This window comes from Cervus canadensis, chromosome 9 (genome assembly GCF_019320065.1).
Source record: "Cervus canadensis isolate Bull #8, Minnesota chromosome 9, ASM1932006v1, whole genome shotgun sequence".
NCBI lineage: Eukaryota > Metazoa > Chordata > Mammalia > Artiodactyla > Cervidae > Cervus > Cervus canadensis.
The window spans coordinates 83,331,407-83,352,376 of NC_057394.1; the positions used below are offsets into that span (position 1 = coordinate 83,331,407).

The window sequence follows — 20,970 nt, forward strand, 5'->3', positions numbered from 1 at the left end:
CGATGATTGAAATAATTACCCAAGGTTTGAAAGGCAGTTTTTCTTTTTGTGTAGTTCTTTGTCTTTGACCTGAACCCTTCTGAAAGGTTCAGATATACCACCACTAGTCTTATCTTATGTTGTTATTTCCAGAGGTTGAGCAGGGAAGTAACATTTGCCCCAAGCTGTATAGAACTACCCACAGCTATCAGTTTCAGTTCTGAATTTTTATTTGGAAAATATGAATTTTGCTCAGCAATGTTTTTCATGTACAACCTCTGTCAATATATAATACAAACTGGAAGTTCTCAGTAAAGCTTCCATTCAGATCAAACCAAGGCTGATTTTAAGTGGGGAAGAGAGCACATAAACAGGCTGACTTCACAGCTGCTCTTAAAAACTTCAACCATAAAATTAAGATAAGACCTTAATAAACATCATTTCCTCTAAGAACTAGTTGAGCCTATCAAAGTGGAGTCCAGAGAGAAAACCACAGCCAGCATGCCCTTCACCTACCTACAGGTGTTACATAAATCGAGTTAAGAAGGTCTCACATTTACAGATAGTTCTGGTCTTTAGCTGCAGTGCTAGAAGAGGCTCCACTCTTGGCGTTCTGGAAACTGTTAAGTCTGCGCACTTAATAGCTCCTGAAGCCCTTAAAACTAGCCATATACCTGGGAATTGGCACAGATCTCACATACCACGTGCTGACCTCACTGCCTCTTGTCCATAAACTGGCCCCTGACTTTGAAAAGTAAAAAACTTTCTCCCTGTATAAACCTGTGGCGATTTATATCCTCATGAATAAAGTGAGACTGGGGTGAGCTGAGCTGCCCATTGGGAGGGCAGGTCCTGTCCAGCCGTGTCCACTGGTGACCAACTGAAGCAAGAGTCAGCCTACCTGAACTTCTAAAAATTCCGGCTGAGGAAGTGAAAACAATGTTTATAAAATGTTTACAGATCAGGTAAAAACAATATACTTGCTCAAAACGGCAAGTATGAAAATATTTTGTTCCTGCCCCATTGAGAAAATAGCTGAATAAACGGTTTACTCTACTTTTTAAAAAAGACTGCAAGCATCCGTCTGTCCTCTGAGACTCGCCCCTCCCTTGGTCCTGGGGGTGAGGCGGGCCACCCCGCTCAGTCCCCATCACCTTCCGGGCGGCCCACCACGCGGTCCAGTCCGGTCTGGTCCAGTCCACCGCTGGGCACGTTTCCTCGGGCCCGGGGTCCCGGGTGGGCGGTCAGGGCCGGGCCGACTTGTCCAGGCTGGAGTTGGCGGCATCCACATCCTTCTCCGGCCCGGGCACGCAGGTGCAGCCCACGGGCACAGTGACGTACTCCTCGACGTAGACAGCGCGACCACCCGCGCAGCCTGGGGTCCGGCGCAGGACCACCGCGGGCACGAGCACTGGGGCGCTGCGCAGGCGCACATCCTCCTCCCCATGTGGCCCGGTCAGGCAGCCCCGGCACAGGCAGTAGGCCTCGGGCAGGTACCGCGGGAAGCGGCCGGGGTCGTAGGAGATCCTGCGGGGAGAGGGCGGCGCTGGGGCCTGGGCCATGCTCCCTGAACCGCGCCCAGAGTCTACTGCACACCCCGAAAAGGGAGATGCCCCTTCTCAGCCCGGAGCCTGCAGCTCCTCCAAGGGTCCTGTGGCCTCCCACCCCGAGCCGCCAGACCCGTTCAGGAGGCCCAGACCCAGGTCCTTCTGTCCATCAAGGTCCACGCACCCCCTGTCTGCGGGAAGGGGCTTAGTGACACGGGGAGGGGGGGTGGGCAGGCCGGGACCTGGAAAGTGAAGGAGACCCTGACCACTCCATGACCTAAACCTGACCCCTCCATGTTCCTCCAAGTCACCCTACTTTCTGGTCAGACGCCAAAATCCAAGCGTCAGCGCCCACAATGGGCCCGCAGCTGCGGGCGGACTCTGACCCCACCACCCTGAAACCAGGAGGTCACTGGTGGGGGCCGGCACTCCTCCCTAACATCCCCCACGTCACAAGGTTGCCATGACCCCAGACTCTCATCGCTGTTCATCTGCCCTCTTCTAGAGCCGAGCCCTTGTGACCCTGAAGTCTCAAGAGTCACAGCTGTGACCGCTGACCTCATGGGGGACACACTATGCCGGTCACGCCTGGGAAGGCCCTAGAATGCTAGCCCCACGGGAGCACAGGACAGAAATAAACCAAAGGAGATCAGCCCAAGGGGACCTCTGTGGACTGGTCTTCCCTGGCCTGCAGTGCCTGGGACTGCTGGGCAGCAGCTGAATTAAGAAGTGTCCAACTAAGAAGGATCTTCACACAACCAGTTATGGAAGCACAGATGCGGGAAGGCACGTGATGAGTGATAGGGTGGGGAGGCAGAACCTGACCAGCTGTCAGCGTTGGAGGAAGGAGACCGTGTCAGCCAGGCTAACTGCCCACAGCCGGGGGGCAGCCATGGCCCCTGACTTGAAGGAAGGCCCATGGCTCGCTTCCTCCTTTAGGTCCAGCATCTTTAGACACTGATTGAGCAGATGACAGAGCAGGAAGACCCGGAAATGGCATCTTGGCAGCAAGTCCACCTGATAACGCTGCGTACAAGCCACTTATACAGCAGGAAAGAACTAGGACGGTCTGTGTGGGGTGATCTGTGGCTCCAAGGAAGGAGGGGGTGCTTAAACTCAGGGGCCACGCACCTGCCCCCAAGCACCCCAGTGCCCAGAGGGACATGTCCGAGTCCTTGGCCACCACATGGATGTGGGGATAAGGTCAGGAAAGGTCAGGCGACCAAGACAGGAGTCACAATGGAGAGGGAGAGCCAACTCAGGTGTGGACCTCCAGCAATTCCCTTCTCATTGCTGTGGGGGGTGGCAGCAGAAATCTGTCGACATGAACAGGAGGAGGGAGGCAGAGCTGGTCAGCCAGCACCCCGTCTGCCCCAGGACCTCAGATCACACCGAGCCTGTCCAGCGTGCACACACAGGGCTGACAACATGTTACGGGATTTTCATCACTTACGGTCAGTCCTGTCTTTGCAAGAGCTTTACCTTTCCAGCCCTCCACCCCCTGAACCGCCTCATTCCCATCCTTCAGTGAGGGCACAGCCTCCCCGGAACTCCTGCAGGCAGGGGTGGGGGTCATGTCAGGAAGAACCCCAGCTCCTCAGCTTCGCCTTCAAAGGCCTCCACAACCTGCTGCTGCCGCCTGTCTCCCCGAGCTTGGGCAGGCTCCCCAGCCCCACAGTGGGACACCTGTTGGGGGCCACAGCTGAGCTTTTGCTCAAGGTGAACTCTCCCCAAAACCAATCTCATTTCTTAAGGTCCAATGCAAGTCAGTATCTTAAGAGTTTTCAGATTGCCTTAGTCAAAATTAACCTTCACTTTCCCCATATTCCTGTAACACCTGGGGCCTCTCAGACAGAACTGCACCTTTTCCTTACCTTCCCCTGGGAGGGAAAGGTAAGGGCTGCATCTGTCCTCCCCTCTTGCTCCAGAAAGCCCACCCAGTGCCTGCACAGCAGATGGTGAGAGGGTGGGTCTGACTCTGGACCCCTCAGCTTCCTGTCATTCACAACTTAGCATTAGAAGGACAAGGAATTTATTATAGTATCTCCACTCACATTCAACAAACACCTGAGTGCCAGGGATGTTTCAGGCAGTAGGAATACAGATGAAATAATACAGTCATCGGTCATCCAAGGACTCACCCTCTCTGGGATAAATGTACAAAGAAACAGTTAACCCAGCCATGGCAGCACGGGCGACTTCCTGGCAAAGTGGAGCCGGGGTGGACTGGTCCAGATGGAGGGGAGGAAGGGCCTCTGGGCAGAGGTCAGAGCCTAGACTCAGGACCACGTCAGTTAGGAGGTGCCACCCAGGATAACTGGTGCGGCTGGAGTCCTCTGGAGGGTCTGACCCTGAAGGCAGCAGGATGTTACAGGAAGAAGTGACCCAGTCTCGTGGAGTTTAGATCCCTCAGGGTACAAAGTGGAAGACAGTCTGGAGCCCAGGAGGGATCCTGGCTGAGAGGGAGACTTTTACATTATTAGCACATGAATAGTAGTTAAATAAGATCATTCATGGAAGTGCATATAGAGAGAAACTCAACAGGTTTCATTCCAAGAGGGAAAAGAGGCAGGGGAACTAAATATTAAAAGAGCCTTGAGAAACCATCAGCAAAATGAAAAGGCAGCCCACCGAACAGGAGAAAGTATTTGCAAATCATATACAAGGGGGTAATACACAAAATACACAAAGAATAACTCAATACCAGAAAATAAAAATGTGGTTTAAAAATGGGCACAAGACCTAAACAGACATTTTTCCAAAGAAGGCATATAGATGTCCAACAGGCACATGGACAGATGTTCACCATCACTAATTATTAGAGAAATGCAAATTAAAACCACAATGAGATGTCACCTACATCTGGAAGAAGAATAGCAGTCATCAGAAAGACAAGAAATAAGTATTGCTGAGGACACAGAGAAAAGAGAACCTTCATGTACTCTTGGTGGGAGTGTAAATTGGTGCAGACACTGTGGAAAATAATACGGAGATTCCTCAAAAAAGTAACAATAGAACTACTATATAATAGAACAATTCCACTGCTGGGTATTTATCCAATGCAAACAAAACACCACCTTTAAAGACATATGATCACTGCAGCATTATTTACAACAGCCAAGATAAGGAAACAACAAATGGATGAATGGATAGAGAAGATGTGGTATATATACCATGGAATATCGTTCAGCCATGATAAAGAATGAAATCTTGCCATTTGCAACATGGATAGAACTTGAAGGCATTATGCTAAGTGAAGTAAGTCAGAGAGAGGAAGGTAAACACTGTGTGATCTCACTTATATGTGAAATCTAAACAAAAAACAACACAATCATAGATACAGAGAGCTGACCAGTGTTTGCCAGGGCAGGGAGTAGAGGGTGGGCAAAATGGCACAGGAAGTCCACAGCACAAATTTCTGGTTATAAATTGTGGGGATGTACAGTACAGCATGAGGACTAGTTAACAATGCTGTGTGCATATTTGAGAGCTGATAAGAGAGTAAACTCTTAGGACTCCCTTCAACAGCCAGGAGATCAAACCAGTTAACCCTAAAGGAAAGTGAAAGTTGCTCAGTTGAGTCCAGTGGAATTCTCCAGGCCAGAATACTGGAGTGGCCTAGAGGAAAACAGAGGCAAAACACTCTCTGACATAAATCATAGCAGGATCCTCTATGACCCACCTCCCAGCAAATAAAAACAAAAATAAACAAATGGGACCTAATTAAACTTAAAAGCTTTTGCACAACAAAGGAAACTATAAGCAAGGTGAAAAGACAGCCTTCAGAATGGGAGAAAATAAGCAGAATAAGCAGAAAATAAGCAGCTCATGCAGCTCAATACCAGAAAAATAAATGACCCAATCAAAAAATGGGCCAAAGAACTAAACAGACATTTCTCCAAAGAAGACATACAGATGGCTAACAAACACATGGAAAGATGCTCAACATCACTCATTAGCAGAGAAATGCAAATCAAAACCTCAATGAGGTACCATCTCATGCCAGTCAGAATGGCTGCTATCAAAAAGTCTACAAGCAATAAATGCTGGAGAGGGTGCGGAGAAAAGGGAACCCTCTTACACTGTTGGTGGGAATGCAAACTAGTACAGCCACTATGGAGAACAGTGTGGAGATTCCTTAACAAACTGGAAATAGAACTGCCATACGATCCAGCAATCCCACTGCTTGGCATACACACTGAGGAAACCAGAATTGAAAGAGACACGTGTACCCCAATGTTCATCGCAGCACTGTTTACAATCGCTAGGACATAGAAGCAACCTAGATGTCCATCAGCAGACAAATGGATAAGAAAGCTGTGGTACATATACACAATGGAATATTACTCAGCTATTAAAAAGAATTTATCAGTTCTAATGAGGTGGACGAAACTGGAGCCTATTATACAGAGTGAAATAAGTCAGAAAGAAAAACACCAATACAGTATATTAACACATATATATGGAATTTAGAAAGATGGTAAAGATGACCCTATATTCAAGAAAGCAAAAGAGACACAGACTTTTGGACTCTGTGGGAGAAGGCGAGGGTGGGATGATTTGAGAGAACAGCATTGAAACATGTATATTACCATATGTGAAACAGATCGCCAGTCCAGGTTTGATGCATGAGACAGGGTGCTCAGGACTGGTGCGCTGGGACAACCCTGAGGGATGGGATGGGGAGGGAGGTGGGAGGGGGGTTCAGAATGGGAGACACATATACACCCATGGCTGATCCATGTCAGTGTATGGCAAAAACCACTACAATACTGTAATGTAATTAGCCTCCAATTAAAATAAATAAATTGAAAAAAACACTGGTGTGGGTAGCCTTTCCCTTCTCCAGGTAATCTTCCCAACCCAGGGATCAAAACCAGGTCTCCCACATTGCAGGTGGACTCTTTACCAGCTGAGCCACAAGGGAAGCCCCAAAACACTGGAGTGGGTAGCCTCTCCCTTTTCCAGCAGATCCAGGAATTGAACCGGGGTCTCCTGCATTGCAGGTGGATTCTTTACCAACTGAACTACTAGGGAAGCCATCCTAAAGGAAATCAACCCTAAATATTCACTGGAAGGACTGATGCCGAAGCTCCAGCCCTTTGGCCACCTTATGGGAAGAGCCAACTCATTGGAAAAGACCCTGATGCTGGGAAAGACTGAAAGGAGGAGGAGGAGGCAACAGAGGATGAGATGGTTGGATACCATCAACAACTCAATGGACATGAGTTTGAGCAAACTCTAGGAGATAGTGATTTATTGTGGTGATCATTTTGTTATATATGCAGATATTGAGTCATTATACCGTACAACTGTAACTAACACAACCTGTCAATTATATCTCAACAAACTAAGAGCCTGAGCAGAGATACTAAGTGCCAGAGCATTGCTGACCTGGTTTACACCTCCAGATCAGGTGCAGTGAGGAACTGAGTCCCAATTAACAAGTGTTTTCATTTGGATGAGAAATTATATGATTGCTTAAAAAAACATCAAACCCTTAGAGAGGGACATTCAACAAAACAATACTCCAGCATTGTTTCAAAGTGTCACAAAGTGCCACGATAGATAAAGGATGGAGGGACCATCACAGACTGAGGGCCCTGAGCTGCCCCTAGGCTGGACCCCAGGCGGTAAAGAGGCACCAGTAGGACCCTCTGCTGGTCACAGGTCAGAACACGGCAGCGCCTCCACACACGTCCTCATCGTGCTGAGCGGTGATGCTGACCTCTGGGCAGAGGGCACAGGGATTTCCTTGTGCAAGTTTCACAGGTTTTTCTGTTACTTTGAAATTATTTCAAAGCATAGGATTAAATAATAAGAGAAAAAATTTTTAACTTTTAAAAAATATGAGACAATCAAGAAAATCTGGACTGGACTATTTGAAGATATTAAGGAAGTATTCACTTTGAGGTGTATTAGTGGTACTGTGGTTTTGTTAACAGAGTCCTTACCTTTTAGAGAAACTACCAAACTTGCAAGTGTCTACACATGCGCACGCACACACACAGACACACACACAGTGACCATGTGCCTCTGAACCTGACCCTGTCAGCCAGGGGTCAGGACACACTCATGCAGGCCCTGAGGGAGGCCCGGGGGTGAGGTGAGGACAGAGAATTGCTGGGCAGGGAGCAGCACACCTGCGGGAATGGCCTGTGTGTGTGTGGGTACACACGTGTGTGCAGTGGGGCAGGGACCTGTAAGAAGTCTGTGAGCTGGCAGGAGCCCTGAAGCCCAGAGCAGAGTCTGGAGTTCCAGCCCTGGAAGCCACGAGGGGCTATGAGTGGCAGACTAGCTCAGGGCGACACGGGGACGCTCAGGCGGTGTGGATACCGCCACGGGTGGGACAGAACCGGCCTGGCAGAGAGGCCCTGCACAGCTGCCGCATTTGTAACCTGAGTCTGACCTCGGGGCACAAAGGTCCCTTTTGCAGCTGGGGTTTCTCTTTTGACACGGGTGACAGTCCCCGTGTCACTGGCTAGTGGACCTGACGGTTGCCTGGATGCGACGATGGGTCAGAAGCCTCATCTGACTAAAAATATCCGCCCCTCTCCCACCAGTCGGCCTTGGGGACGTGCTGGCCAAGGCACTGGGACAAGACCCCCGCCCATCGTGCAGCATCTGGGTTCATGGCCGGGGTTTCTCTCAAAACACAGAGATGATGGCAAGGGAGGGGGCGCCACGCATCCATGCCATGGCACCCAGCACCGGGGGGCCTGTGGGGACCACAGAGTGAGGAGGGGAGGGACCCAGATGCCTCAGGACACAGGACAGATGCACGTTCAAGCTGATCCCCCCCAACCTCGTGCCTCAAGATCCCGGAAAGACCCTCGACTGGAGCACTTTGTGAAGAACACAGCCATCAAGAGCCGCCAGAGGGGTTGTCCCTGTCACCAACAAGGACACACCGCGGACGACTCTGCGTGCGCGCCCGCCTAGGGGAATGGGAACCGGGCCAGGTCTCCTCTGCTGGGACCCACATGTGAAGCTTGGCCGGAGGCAGTGACAGCTGGCCGGCTTAATCCAGGAACAAAGGACGTGAGGAGGGGATGGAAACCGAGCCCAGAGGAATGTGGGTGACGGCAGGGCCAGGAAAAGCCGCTGGGCCCCGGACTGTAGGAAACAATTTGAAGCAGCTCACGAGGACGGTGAGCAGGTCGAGGACAGAGCTGCAGAGTCGGCGCACAAGCCCACCCTCCCTCTTTGCAAAGCACAAATCAGTCCACAAACAGCAGAGGCTGTGGGATCGTCTCTCCCATGGCAGTCAGTCTCAAGTCCCCAGACCCCAAAGCCAGGAAGAAGTGGGGAAAGGCCCTCCGCGACAAGCACTGGAGGAAGTGGCCTTAACAGCCCGGGGTCCCCAGATCCCAAGGTCAACAGACTTTCTTAAAGGGGCGGCCTGGAATGAGGGTCCTGAACCTACAATTTCATTCCAACCTGCTTACCGACCAGCAACAGGGGCGCGTCACCCCCACTGGTTCTCAGCAAAGTGGAGGTCCCCCAGCTTCCTGAAGGCAAGACTGATAAAGTGACATTTTTATCAATGTTTTCTGCTTAAAAAAGATGTCTGTAATCCCGAGGTTCCAAGGTATCAGAGACTCTGCCCAAAGTAATTTGTCAAGTCAGTGCAGTTCTTGTCGATTTCTCTTAAAACTGGGCAGGCTGACCCTAAAATTCACACAGGCAAAAAAGGGCCCAGAATAGTCTGGACCATCGTGGGGAAGGACAGGGGGACCTCCCACTAGCCGTCAAGATAACAGCTGGTAACAGCAGTGGCCCTTGGGGAAGTTTAAAGGGGCACGTTCCTTTCCCAGGAGCTAGAACTTCTCCTGCACGGGTGCAACTGAGGCAGAAACCAGGCTTCCAAACTTTTTTTCAGAATCGGGTGGTGACGAGGGGCCTGTGACAGCCCCGACTTCTCACCCTTCACCCCACACCCAGCAGCTCAGCCCTCTGGCCACCAGGGGGCCCAGGACAGAAGCCCCCCAGCTGGGCTGTAGCCCCAGGCACCTCAGAGGTGGGGAGCATTTTCCGATACACTTCCATCTCAGGATGCCCCCCACCCCCTGCTGGGATGCCCCGGCCAAGGAGTCTAACTAGAGTTCAAGGCCACTGCTAACCCAGCGTGGACAGAGTGGCGCTGACACTGCCAGATGCAGCCAGGCAGTTGAGCCCTCCCCAGGGCTTGGAGCTCAGCCCAGGGCCAGGCCTGAAAGCCCCCTAGACAACCCTGCCCAGCCCAGAGGAGGGCACCGGGCCCAGGTCTGAGGCCACGAAGCACCGAGACGGGGGTCTGTGGTTCCCTGTGGAACAGGCCCCACAGCTGGGGGGAGGAAAGGGGACAAGGGGACAGAAGACCTCAGCACCGGCACTTAGGCCAAGCCAGACGGGCCTTCGGCCCCGCCTGACAGGAACCTGCGCGGTGCATCCCAGGGGAGGGCCAAGGGGAGGGCAGCGGGCCTGACCCGCTCAGACCCCGAGGCCACCCCTTGGGAGCACCTGGCCCCATGCCGGTGAGGACAGCCAGGGTCAGTCACCCCAAGCCGAGGCCACCGCACTGCCATCCTGAAGCTGAGCCAGACCCACGGGGTCCTCTGCCCGCCAGGCTGGTCCTCACTCCCACCCCTGCAGGGGGACCCAAGGCCCCCAGGGGCTCAGCCCCACCACCAGGGGTCTTGGAAAGGGTGAACCCCCTGAGGCCACAGCAGACGCGCCCACCTGGAGGTCAGGGAAGAGCCCGGAGACACTGGAGGACCAAGCGCTGCCCAGGGACAGAGAAGGGGCCGGGTGAGCCAGAAGTCCCCGGCCCTCTCCTCCCTCGGGGCAGATGCCATGCATTCCGGGCGGCCAGCAGGTCTCTTCAAAGGAAAACAGAACTCTTGCCACAGAGGCTCCAAGGAAGCTGCAGAATCTGGGGTCGGAGCCACATTCTCGCGCTGTCCCCAGGGTGAGCGGGCAGGCCAGCCCCTCGTGTAAGGAGCTTCTGGAAGGTTACTGTCTCCCTGACCTCGTCAGCTGGGGGCAGCGCACGCACCACCCTCCCCCAAGCCTCACCAGGCGGCTCTGGAAGATGGATGCCAAGAGCTTGTCCACCCTCTCCCCGCCCGGCCCCGTGTCAGCCTAAAGAGCACACTGTATCCGGATGTCAGGATCTGAGAGGCAACCACTCCACGGACAGTCACGTACCTTCCATGAAAACCACATAGAGCAAGACCCAGCAGTCAGAGAAGACAACCTTTAAGGCACAACACTCTCATCCCGTGACAAGGCTCCCAATGACACTTGTATTTTTATTCTCAAACAGTGGTGGCTGCAGCCAAGCCTGCTGTGTTCTGAGAAGCTTGGAGAAAAAGAAAAACTATATAGGACCTCGACCTATTAAAGTCATTTACCCGTAAAAATATGTGGGGGAGACACACCAACATTTAACAAGCAGCTTTAAACAATGAGCTTGTCCTTTCTCTACCTCGGAGTCTGACGATGTCCCCCCCACCCCCATGTCACATGCTGTGGCTGGAGGCCATCCACCTGGTCCTTTTCTCCCTCCCTCCCTGCCCTTTGTAACAGAAAGGACTCAGTGCCTGTGACGATGTGTAGACAACACATAGACCCCCGTGAGGGCTGAAAGCTTCCTTTCTAAGTCATTAGGACAGTGAAGCAGCCCCAGGCAGCAGTGAACTTGCAAAGGAGACAGAGACATGGCTCCCCAGGTTCAAAGACGCAAGGGCTAACAAAACCCACTGGAAAAAAAAAAAGACGCAAGGGCTGAGGGCAGGTGGGCCGGTGCTGCCCCCTAGCGGCGCCCCCCCCCTCCCCGGGAGCCCCGCTCCTGTCGATGGGCATCTGGGCCCTCGGGGCCTGAACACAGGTCTGACCCTGCACTAGGGGAGGGAGGTCACAGAGACAAAGCTAAGCACAGAGACTAAGAAGGGGGAAGGCTGTCTCCAGCGTCAGGCTCCTCACCTCTCTACTTTCTCTAATTAATATTCTTCTACCGGGACTTCCCTGGTGATCCAGTGGCTCAGACTCCATGCTCCCAGTGCAGGGGACCTGGGTTCGATCCCTGGTCAAGCTAGACTCCACACACCACTACTAAGACCCCGCACAGCCAAATAAATAAGAAAATTAAAAAATATTCTTTACAATTTTATAATTCTTTTACAATGAAGAAAAAATGATGTCCAGGGCATAGCCCTGGGCAGTGGATTCGACGAAGGGGCACTGCAAGGATGGTTGATGCGGGGTCGGGGGTGGGGGTGGGGGGAGCAGAGCACCTGTTTCAACCTCCTGAAACCAACATTACCAAACACCCACTGAGGGGCTTGTGGGAATGAGGGTGACCCCTGTGGGCACCCCGCTGGCCTGGCTGGGAGAGGGGTGACCCCCTCCACAAGCTGTTGCTGCTCCACCCCTGCTCCCCAGAGTCACCTGCACAGAGTCTGGGGTGCAGAGAGCAGAACCAACTGAGTTCTCTTGGGAAAATGCCACTTTTCTGCGCCCGCTAACCCGGGGACGCCCGTGCAGGTCCCCCAAGCAGGCACATCCCCACGGCCCCACAAGGTGGTGGCCCCCACCCCTCCCATCAGGTCCTCGACCTCCCCTGCTGGTCCGCCCCACTCCTCCCTGTCCTGCTGCTTTTTCCCTCCATTTATTCCCGAGCTGCTGCTGTGATCCATGCACTTGTTTACTACACAATCAACGTAGGTGTGGTCGCTTAAAGGTCCAGGAGGAATTGACAAAGAAAGGTAGCAAAGCCTAAAAATATAAATCCCAAAGGAAAGTTATCTTTAGACTACTACCCAAAATTGAGGAATATAAACAAGTAAAAATTACACAGCGAGTTGGAGGGTATTTATCTTTGGGGAGTCAGTACAGCAATGTGTATCTTTAAACCCTAATAAACCTCTGTGTTCTTACAATAGGTTCCTTAATATGTCAGTGTAGCTTAAAAATATCTATTGAGCAACCACACTGATTTTATTTTTGTCATATTTGTTTCTAAGCTTAAGAGAAATAAACAGGATGCCACAAAGTAAATGAGAAAATATTTTTATATTCTGGAGGCTGAATGTTGCTTTTCTAAGAGCCCATCGGTGGGAGCACAGTGGGGAAAACAGCACCCTCTGCACCTGTCTCCTGGCTGGGTCTCCCCCTGGCCCCTGCACACCCAGGCTGTGGGTCCCAGGGGTCTGACCTCCGTGAAGCCTGTGAGAGCAAACAGTTTCCTCCAAGCCAAGGCTCCTGGGAAATGGGAGGCTGTCATGATCCACTGAAGCTCCTTTCTCCAGTATCTACTCTTTCCTCACGACTGGTAAATTTCCCATTCTGCTTTCCACTGTAAAATTCAGATGCTTTGCCCAACCCCCACTCCTTTTTTTTGAGCTTGGCCATGATGGTGGAGCAGGAACACCATGAGCTCACATCCTCTCACAGGCACACCAAAATGACAAACATTTACACCAAAATGACAAACATTTACACCAAAATGACAAACATTTATACCAAAATGACAAACATTTACAGAGCAACTACTGATAACACATACCAGAACCTACGAGGAAAGATGCTCTATGACTGAAGATAATGACACTCAGCCTATACACACAAGCAAGATACTATACATAGAAACTCCTAAAGACACCACCAAAAAACTACTAGACTCAGTGAATTTGGTCAAGTGTCAGGATACAGGGCTTCCCAGGTGACTCAATGGTAATGAACTGGCCTGCCAATGGAGGAGATGCAGGTTCAATCCCTGGGTTGGGAAGATCCCACATGCCTCGGGGCCACAACTCCTGAGTCTGTGCTCTAGAGACCGGGAACCACAACTACTGAGCCCATGCGCCCTAGAGGCCCTAGAGCCCTTGCTCCGCAACAAAAGAAGCCACTGCAATGAGAAGCCCACACACTGCAACTACGGAATAGCCCCATCATTACAACTAGAGAAAAAGCCTGGGCAGCAATGAAGACCCAGCACAGCCAAAAGTTTACAAAATAACTAAACAAAAAATTTTAAAAGTTTCCGGACACAAAATATACATTCCTATACTCTAGATGGGGAAACAATGGAAACAGTGACAGACTTTTTCTGGGCTCCAAAATCACTGCAGATGGTGACTGTAGCCATGAAATTAAAAGACACTTGCTCCTTGGAAGAAAAGCTATGACAAACCTAGACAGCATATTAACAAGCAGACATACTTTGCCAACAAAGCTCCATCTAGTCAGAGCTATGGTTTTTCCAATAGTCATGTATGGATGTGAGAGAGTTGGACTATAAAGAAAGCTGAGTGCCAAAGAATTGATGCTTTTGAATTGTGGTGTTGGAGACGACTCTTGAGAGTCCCTTGAACTGCAAGGAGATCAAACCAGTCAATCCTAAAGGGAATCAGTCCTGAATATTCATTGGAAGGACTGATGCTGAAGCTCCAATAATATGGCCACCTGACTCATTGGAAAAGACCCTGATGCTGGGAAAGATTGAAGGCAGGAGAAGGGGATTACAGAGGATGAGATGGTTGGATGGCATCACCAACTCAATGGACATGAGTTCGAGCAAGCTCTGGGAGTTGGTGATGGACAGGGAAGTCTGGTGTGCTACAGTCCATGGGGTCGCTAAGAGACACGACTGAGCAACTGAACTGACTGATAAGCTAACTAAACAAAAGATCAGAAAGAGAAATTCAAGAAACAATCCCATTTACCATCTCATCAAAAAAGAATAAAATACCTAGGAATAAACCTACCTAAGGAAGCAAAAAAACCTGTACTCTGAAAACTATAAGATGCTGATGAAGGAAATAGAAGATGATACAAACAGATGGAAAGATATAACATGTTCTTGGATTGGAAGAGTATTTTTTAGATAACCGTACTACCTACCCAAGGCAATATAGAGATTCAATGCAATCCCTATCAAATTACCAATGGCATTTTTCATAGAACTGGAACAAAAAATTTTTTAAATTCACATGGAAACACAAAAGATCTTAATCTTGAGAAAGAAAAACAGAGCTGTAATAATCACGCTCCCTGACTTCAGACTATACCACAAAGCTACCATAATCAAAACAGTATGGTACTGGCACAAAACAGACATATAGCTCAATGGGGAACAGGGCAGAGAACCCAGAAATAGACCCACACACCTATGATCAATTCATCTACAACAAAGGAGGCAAGCATACACAATGGTGAAAAGACAGTCTGTTCAATAAGCACTGCTGGGAAAGCATATAAAAGAATTAAATTAGAACATTCTCTAACTAAATACACAAAAATACACTCAAAATGGATTATTAAATACCTAAATGTAAGGCCAGATACTATAAAACTTATAGAGGAAAACACAGGAAAAACACTCTTTGACATAAATCACAGTGATATCTTTTTGAATCCACCTCCTAGAGTAATGAAAATAATAACAAAAATAAATAAAAGGGACCTAGTTCAATTTAAAAGCTTATGCACAGCAATGGAAAGGAATAAACAACCCACAGAATGGGGGAAGATATTTGCAAACAATGCAACCAACAAGGGATTAATCTCCAAAATATACAAACAGCTCAGGTAGCTCCCCTTCATGGATCACAGCCTTGTCGTGATAAAGGGGCTTGCATAACTAAATGAAGCTTTGAGCCATGCCGTGCAGGGCCACCCAAGTTGGATGGGTCATGGTGGAGAGTTCTGACAAAACATGGTTCACTGGAGGAGGGAATGGCAAACCACTCCAGTGTACTAGCCATGAGAACACCATGAACTGTATAAAAAGGCAAAAAGATATGACACCAAAAGATGAGCCCCCCAGGTCAGAAGGTGTCCAATGTGCTACTGGGGAAGAGGGGAGCAACCTCTAATAACTAATAAACAACCACTAATAACTTCAGAAAGCATGAAGCAGCTGGGCCAAAGCAGAAATGACACTCAGTTGTGGATGTGTCTGGTGGTGAAAGTAAAATTCAGTGCTGTAAAGAACAGTATTGCATAGGAACCTGGAATGTTAGGTCTATGAATCAAGGTAAACTGGACGTCATTAAGCAGGAGATGGCAAGAGTAAACATTGAGATCTTAGGAATCAGTGAACTAATATGGACGAGAATGGGTGAATTTAATTCAGATGACCATTATATCTACTAATGTGGGCAAGAATCCCATGGAAGAAATGGAGTAGCCCTCATAATCAACAAAAGAGTCCGAAATTCAGTACTCAGGTTCAACCTTAAAAATGACAGAATGATCTAGTTCATATCCAAGGTAAACCATTCAACATCACAGTAATCCAAGTCTATGCCCCAACCACTAATGGCAAAGCAGCTAAGTTGAACGGTTCTATGAAGATCTACCAGACCTTCTAGAACTAACACCAAAAACAGATATCCTATTCATCATAGGGGACTGTAATGCAAAAGTAGAAAGTCAAGAAATACCTGGAATAACAGGCAAGTTTGGCCTTGGGAGTACAAAATGAAGCAGGGCAAAGGCTAACAAGATTCTGCCAAAAGGTTGCACTGATCATAGCAAACACCCTTTTTCAACAATACAAGAGATGGACATCACCAGATGGTCAATACCAAAATCAGACTCATTACAGTCAGCAAAAACAAGACCTTGAGTTGACTGTGACTCTTATCATCAGCTTCTCATAGCAAAACCACTAGGGAAAACCACTAGGCCCCAGTCAGGTACAACTTAAATCAAATCCCCTATGAATATGCAGTGGAAATAGGGAATAGATCCAAGGGATTAGATTTAGTAAACAGAATGCCTGAAGAACTATGGGCAGAGGTCCATATACTGTACAGGAGGCAGTGAACGAAACCATCCCAAAGAAGAAATACAAGAAGGAAAGTGGTTCTCTGAGGAGGCCTTACAAATAGAGGAAAGAAGAGAAGCAAAAAGCAAGGGAGAAAGGGAAAGGTACACCCAACTAAATGCAGAGTTCCAGAGAACAGCAAGGAGAGACAAGAAGGCCTTCTTCAATGCAAAGAAATAGAAGAAAACAACAGAAAGGGTAAGACTAGAGATCACTTCAAGAAAGCCGGAAATATCAAAGGAACATTACATCCAAAGATAGGCACAGTAAGGGACAGAAACGGTAAAAACGTAATAGAAGCAGAAGTGATCAAGAGATGGAAAGAATACACAAAAGAACTGTACAAAAAAAAAGATCTTAATGACCCAAATAACCACGATGGTGTACTCTCTCACTCGGAGCCAGACATTCTGGAGTGTGAAGTCAAGTGGGCCTTAGGAAGCACTGCTGCCAATAAAGCTAGTGGAGGTGACAGCATTCCAGAAGAGGTATTTAAAATCCTAAAAGGTGATGCCGTTAAAGTGCTGCACTCAATATGCCAGCAAATTTGGAAAACCCGGCAGTGGCCACAGGACTGCAAACGGTCAATCCTCATCCCAATTCCCAAGAAGGGCAGTACTAAAGAAATGTTCAAACCACTGGCAACTGCACTCATCTCCCATGCTAGTAAGGTAATGCTCAAAATCCTCCAAGCTGGGCTTCAGCATTAGTGAACTGAGAACTTCCAGATGTTCAAGCTGCGTTTAAAAAAGGCAGAGGAACCAGAGATCAAATTGCCAACATTCACTGGATCATGGAGAAAGCAAGGGAATTCCAGAAAAACATCTACCTCTGTTTCATAGACTATGCTAAATCCTTTGACTGTGTGGATCAAAACAAACTGGAAAACTTTTAAAGAGGTGGGAATACCAGACCATCTTACCTGTGTCCTGAGAAACCTGTATGCGGGTGAGGAAGCAACAGTTAGAACCCTGTATGGAACAACTGACTGGTTCAGGATTGAGAAGGAATACGACAAGGCTGTTTATTGTCACCTGTTTATTTAACTTATACACAGAACACATCATGTGAAATGCTGGGCTGTATGAGTTACAAGCCAGAATCAAAATGGCTAGGAGAAATATCAACAACCTCAGATATATGGATGATACCACTCTATTTGCAGAAAGTGATGAGGAACTAAAAGGAGCCTCTTGATGCCGGTGAAGGAGAAGAGTGAAAAAGCTGGCTTAAAACTCAGTATTAAAAAAACTAAGATCATGGCATCCAGTCCCATCACTTCATGACAAATAGAAGGGGAAAAGGTGGAAGCAGTGACAGATTTCCTCTGCTTGGGCTCTAAAATCATTGCAGATCTAAGATCACTTCAGACGGCAGCCCTGAAGTTAGAAGACGATTGCTTCTTGGCAGGAAAGCTATGAGAAACCGAGACACTGTGTTAAAAAGCAAAAACATCACTTTGCCAACAAAGGTCCATATAGTCAAAGCTATGGTTTTTCCAGTGGTCATGTATGGATGTGAGAGCTAGACAATAAAAGCACCAAAGAATTGATTATTTCGAACTGTGGTGCTGGAAAAGATTCTTGAGCATTCCTTGGAATCAAGGAGATCAAACAAGCCCATTTTAAAGGAAATCAACCCTGAATACTCTTTGGAAGGGCTGATGCTGAAGCTGAAGCTCCAACACTTTGGCCACACATGAAAAAAGTTGACTCACTGGAAAAGACCCTGATGCTGGGAAACATTGAAGGCAAAAGGAGAGGAGGGTGATAGAGGATGAGATGGTTGGACGGCATCACTGAATCAATGGACATGAACTTCGGCAAACTCCAGGAGATGGTGAGGCACAGGGAAGCCTGGTGTGCTGTAGTTTATGGGGTTGCAAAGTGTTGGACACGTGACTTGGTGACTGAACAACAGATAGCTCAATATCAAAAAAACGAACAATCCAACCACAAAATAAGCAGATTGGCACAGACATTTCTCCAAAGAAGACATACAGACAGCTTAAAAAGCACATTTAAAAATGCTCAACATCACTAATTATTCAATTCAGTTCAGTCGCTCAGTCATGTCCAATTCTTTGTGACCCCATGGACTGCAGCACGCCAGGCTTCCCTGTCTATCACCAACTCCTGGAGCTTGCTCAAACTCATATCCATCGAGTTGGTGACGCTATCTAACAATCTCATCCTCTGTCATCTCCTTCTCCTCCCGCCTTCAATCTTTCCCAGCATCAGGAGCATCAGGAATTATCATCTAATAATAACTAATTATTAACAAAATGCACATTAAAACTACAATGAGATCTCATACTGGTCAGAATGTTCATCATCAAAAAACCCTACAAATAATAAATCCTGGAGAGGGTGTGAAGAGGAGGGAACCCTCCTATACTGTTTGTGGGAATGTAAACTGGTGCAGCCACTATGGTGAACAGTACAGAGATTCCTTAAAAAACTAAAAACAGACCTACCATATGACTCAGAAATCCCAGTCCTGGGCACATATCTGGAGAAAAACACAATTCAAAAAGATACATGCACCCCAATGTTCATAGTGGCACTATTTACAACAGCCATGACATGGGAGCAACCTAGATGTCCATCAACAGATGAATGGATAAACGTGATGTGGTACATATATACAATGGAATATTGCTCAGTCATAAAAAAGAATAAATAATGCCATTTACAGCAAACATGGATGGACCTAGAGATTGCCATATTGAGTGAAGTCAGACAGAGAAAGACAAATATGATATCACTTATATGTGGAATCTTAAACAAAAAAAGGGTAGAAATGAACTTATTTACAAAACAGAAGTAGAGTCATGGAGGTAGAAAACAAACTTATGGTTACCGGAGGGAAAGGGTAGGGGGACAAATTGGGAAACAGAGATTGACATGTACATGCCACTACATATAAAATAGATAACAAGGACCTAGGACCTACTGTATGATACAGGGAACCCTACTCAGTATTTTGTAATAGCCTAAATAGGAAAAGAATCTGAGAAAGAATGATAAATGTATATACATATATAAGTGAATCACTCTGCTGTACACAGACGACCACAACACTGTAAACCAACAACATGCTAATATGAAAAAGATTCAGATGCTTTGCCCACCACTGCCCTCCTCTAGCTGTTTTCAGGAGCTCGGCCATGATGGGGGAACAGGAAGACCCCAAGCTCACGTCCTCTCACAGGCACACCAAAATGACAGATACTTACAGAGCAACTATTGATAACACAGACCAGAATCTACCAGGGAAGACCTTCTACAACTAAAGATGTAAAGAAGGAACAATGGTGAAACAAGCTGGAAGGGCTAAGTCACAGCACAGCCAAGGCCCACACCCCTGGGGGGCAGAGGGTGAGCAACCCACAAACGGGAGGACAACTACACTGCAGAGGTTCCCCCACTCAAGGAACAAGAGCTCTGAGCCCATTCCTGGCTCCCCAGCCTGGGGATCTGGAGCCAGGAAGACGAGCCCCTAGAATGTTTGGCTTTAAAGGCCAGTAGGGCTTACATCAGGGCATCCCTGAGGGCCTGTGGCAGGAGCAGTAATCTGAGAGAAGCCCAGGTCAGCTCCCCTGCTGATCCTGGTGAGTTTCCCAGGATGCTGGTGACTGAAGCTCTGGGGGCCACAGTCATGGGCATGGCCATTCCTTGGAGTTCCTTCAACCACGTGGACAATGGCGCTGGCACACGCCACTGTGGATCCTCTCCAGTGCATCACCCGGCCCTGCCCTGGCCACCTTCTGAGGCCCCAGTACCGGGACTCCTCAAGCTAAACGGCTAACTGAGCAGAAACGCAGCCCCACCTGCCAGCAGACAGGCTGCCCTAAGACCCCTGGGTCCACATACCCCCTAGACTCATCAGTGAGCCGGCAACCAAGCCCAGAACCCCTGGACCTGGCCGTGCCCTCAGGAGCAGTACCAGTCACCAGTGGGCTGACACCAGCTCTAGGGTCCTAGGGCCCAGCAGCCAGGGAGCCCAGGACCCAGCCCCCTGAACCCTGGGCCCCCACCAGCCCCAGGACCACGGAAGCCCCGAGGTCTGCCACAGCAGGACACAGCCCACCCAATGCCAGCCCTGAGATGCCTGGGCCCCTCGGCCAGCTGCTCCACCCCCCCACCAGCAGGCTGGCACCAGCCCAGGTCCCTAAGGCCCAGCACCATTGATCTGGGACCTGGCTCCACCCATCACTAAACCAGCACTTGCCCCAGGCCCCACCCCAGGCTCCAGTCCCCCCTCCACCCCCAGGCCACCATGAGCTCTACACATCTTGGACCCCTCAGCAAGTCTGCCAGGATCCAGCATCACTCATCAGCAGGCCAGCACTGGCTCTGGGACACCCTGCAACCTGCAGCAGCCATGTTAAGAACCCATCCCCATCCCCCAGCAGCTGACACAAGATCCAGAAACACTGGCCCCAGAGCAGCCCACCCTGGAACTGCTCCCCACCAAGCCTGCCATGGGCCAGCACTGTCCCTGGGACCCGCAGGCCCTGCAGCCATCCTCCTTGTGGCCCAGCCCCACAATGGTTCCAGCAGCCTCAACACAAGACAAGGCCTAGTACCAGAGCCCCGCAACACCTCCCAGACTACCCACAGTGGT

General features: G+C 49.2%; 1 protein-coding gene across 10 annotated transcripts in view; it reads right to left on the reverse strand.

The window, feature by feature from the left end:
- Positions 1-191: 191 nt before the first annotated feature.
- The window catches only part of IL17D (interleukin 17D), a 35,169-nt gene continuing 14,390 nt past the window's right edge, over positions 192-20,970 (reverse strand). For 6 of the 10 annotated variants that reach the window (XM_043477637.1, XM_043477638.1, XM_043477635.1 and 3 more), the window contains one exon: positions 1,115-1,506. In XM_043477637.1, coding sequence (XP_043333572.1) covers positions 1,224-1,506 — 283 coding nt within the window. In that variant the 3' untranslated portion in view covers positions 1,115-1,223. Of the gene's footprint in view, positions 1,507-20,970 lie in introns of all 10 variants that reach the window. The other 4 variants (XM_043477639.1, XM_043477640.1, XM_043477633.1 and 1 more) reach the window with 1 other exon arrangement.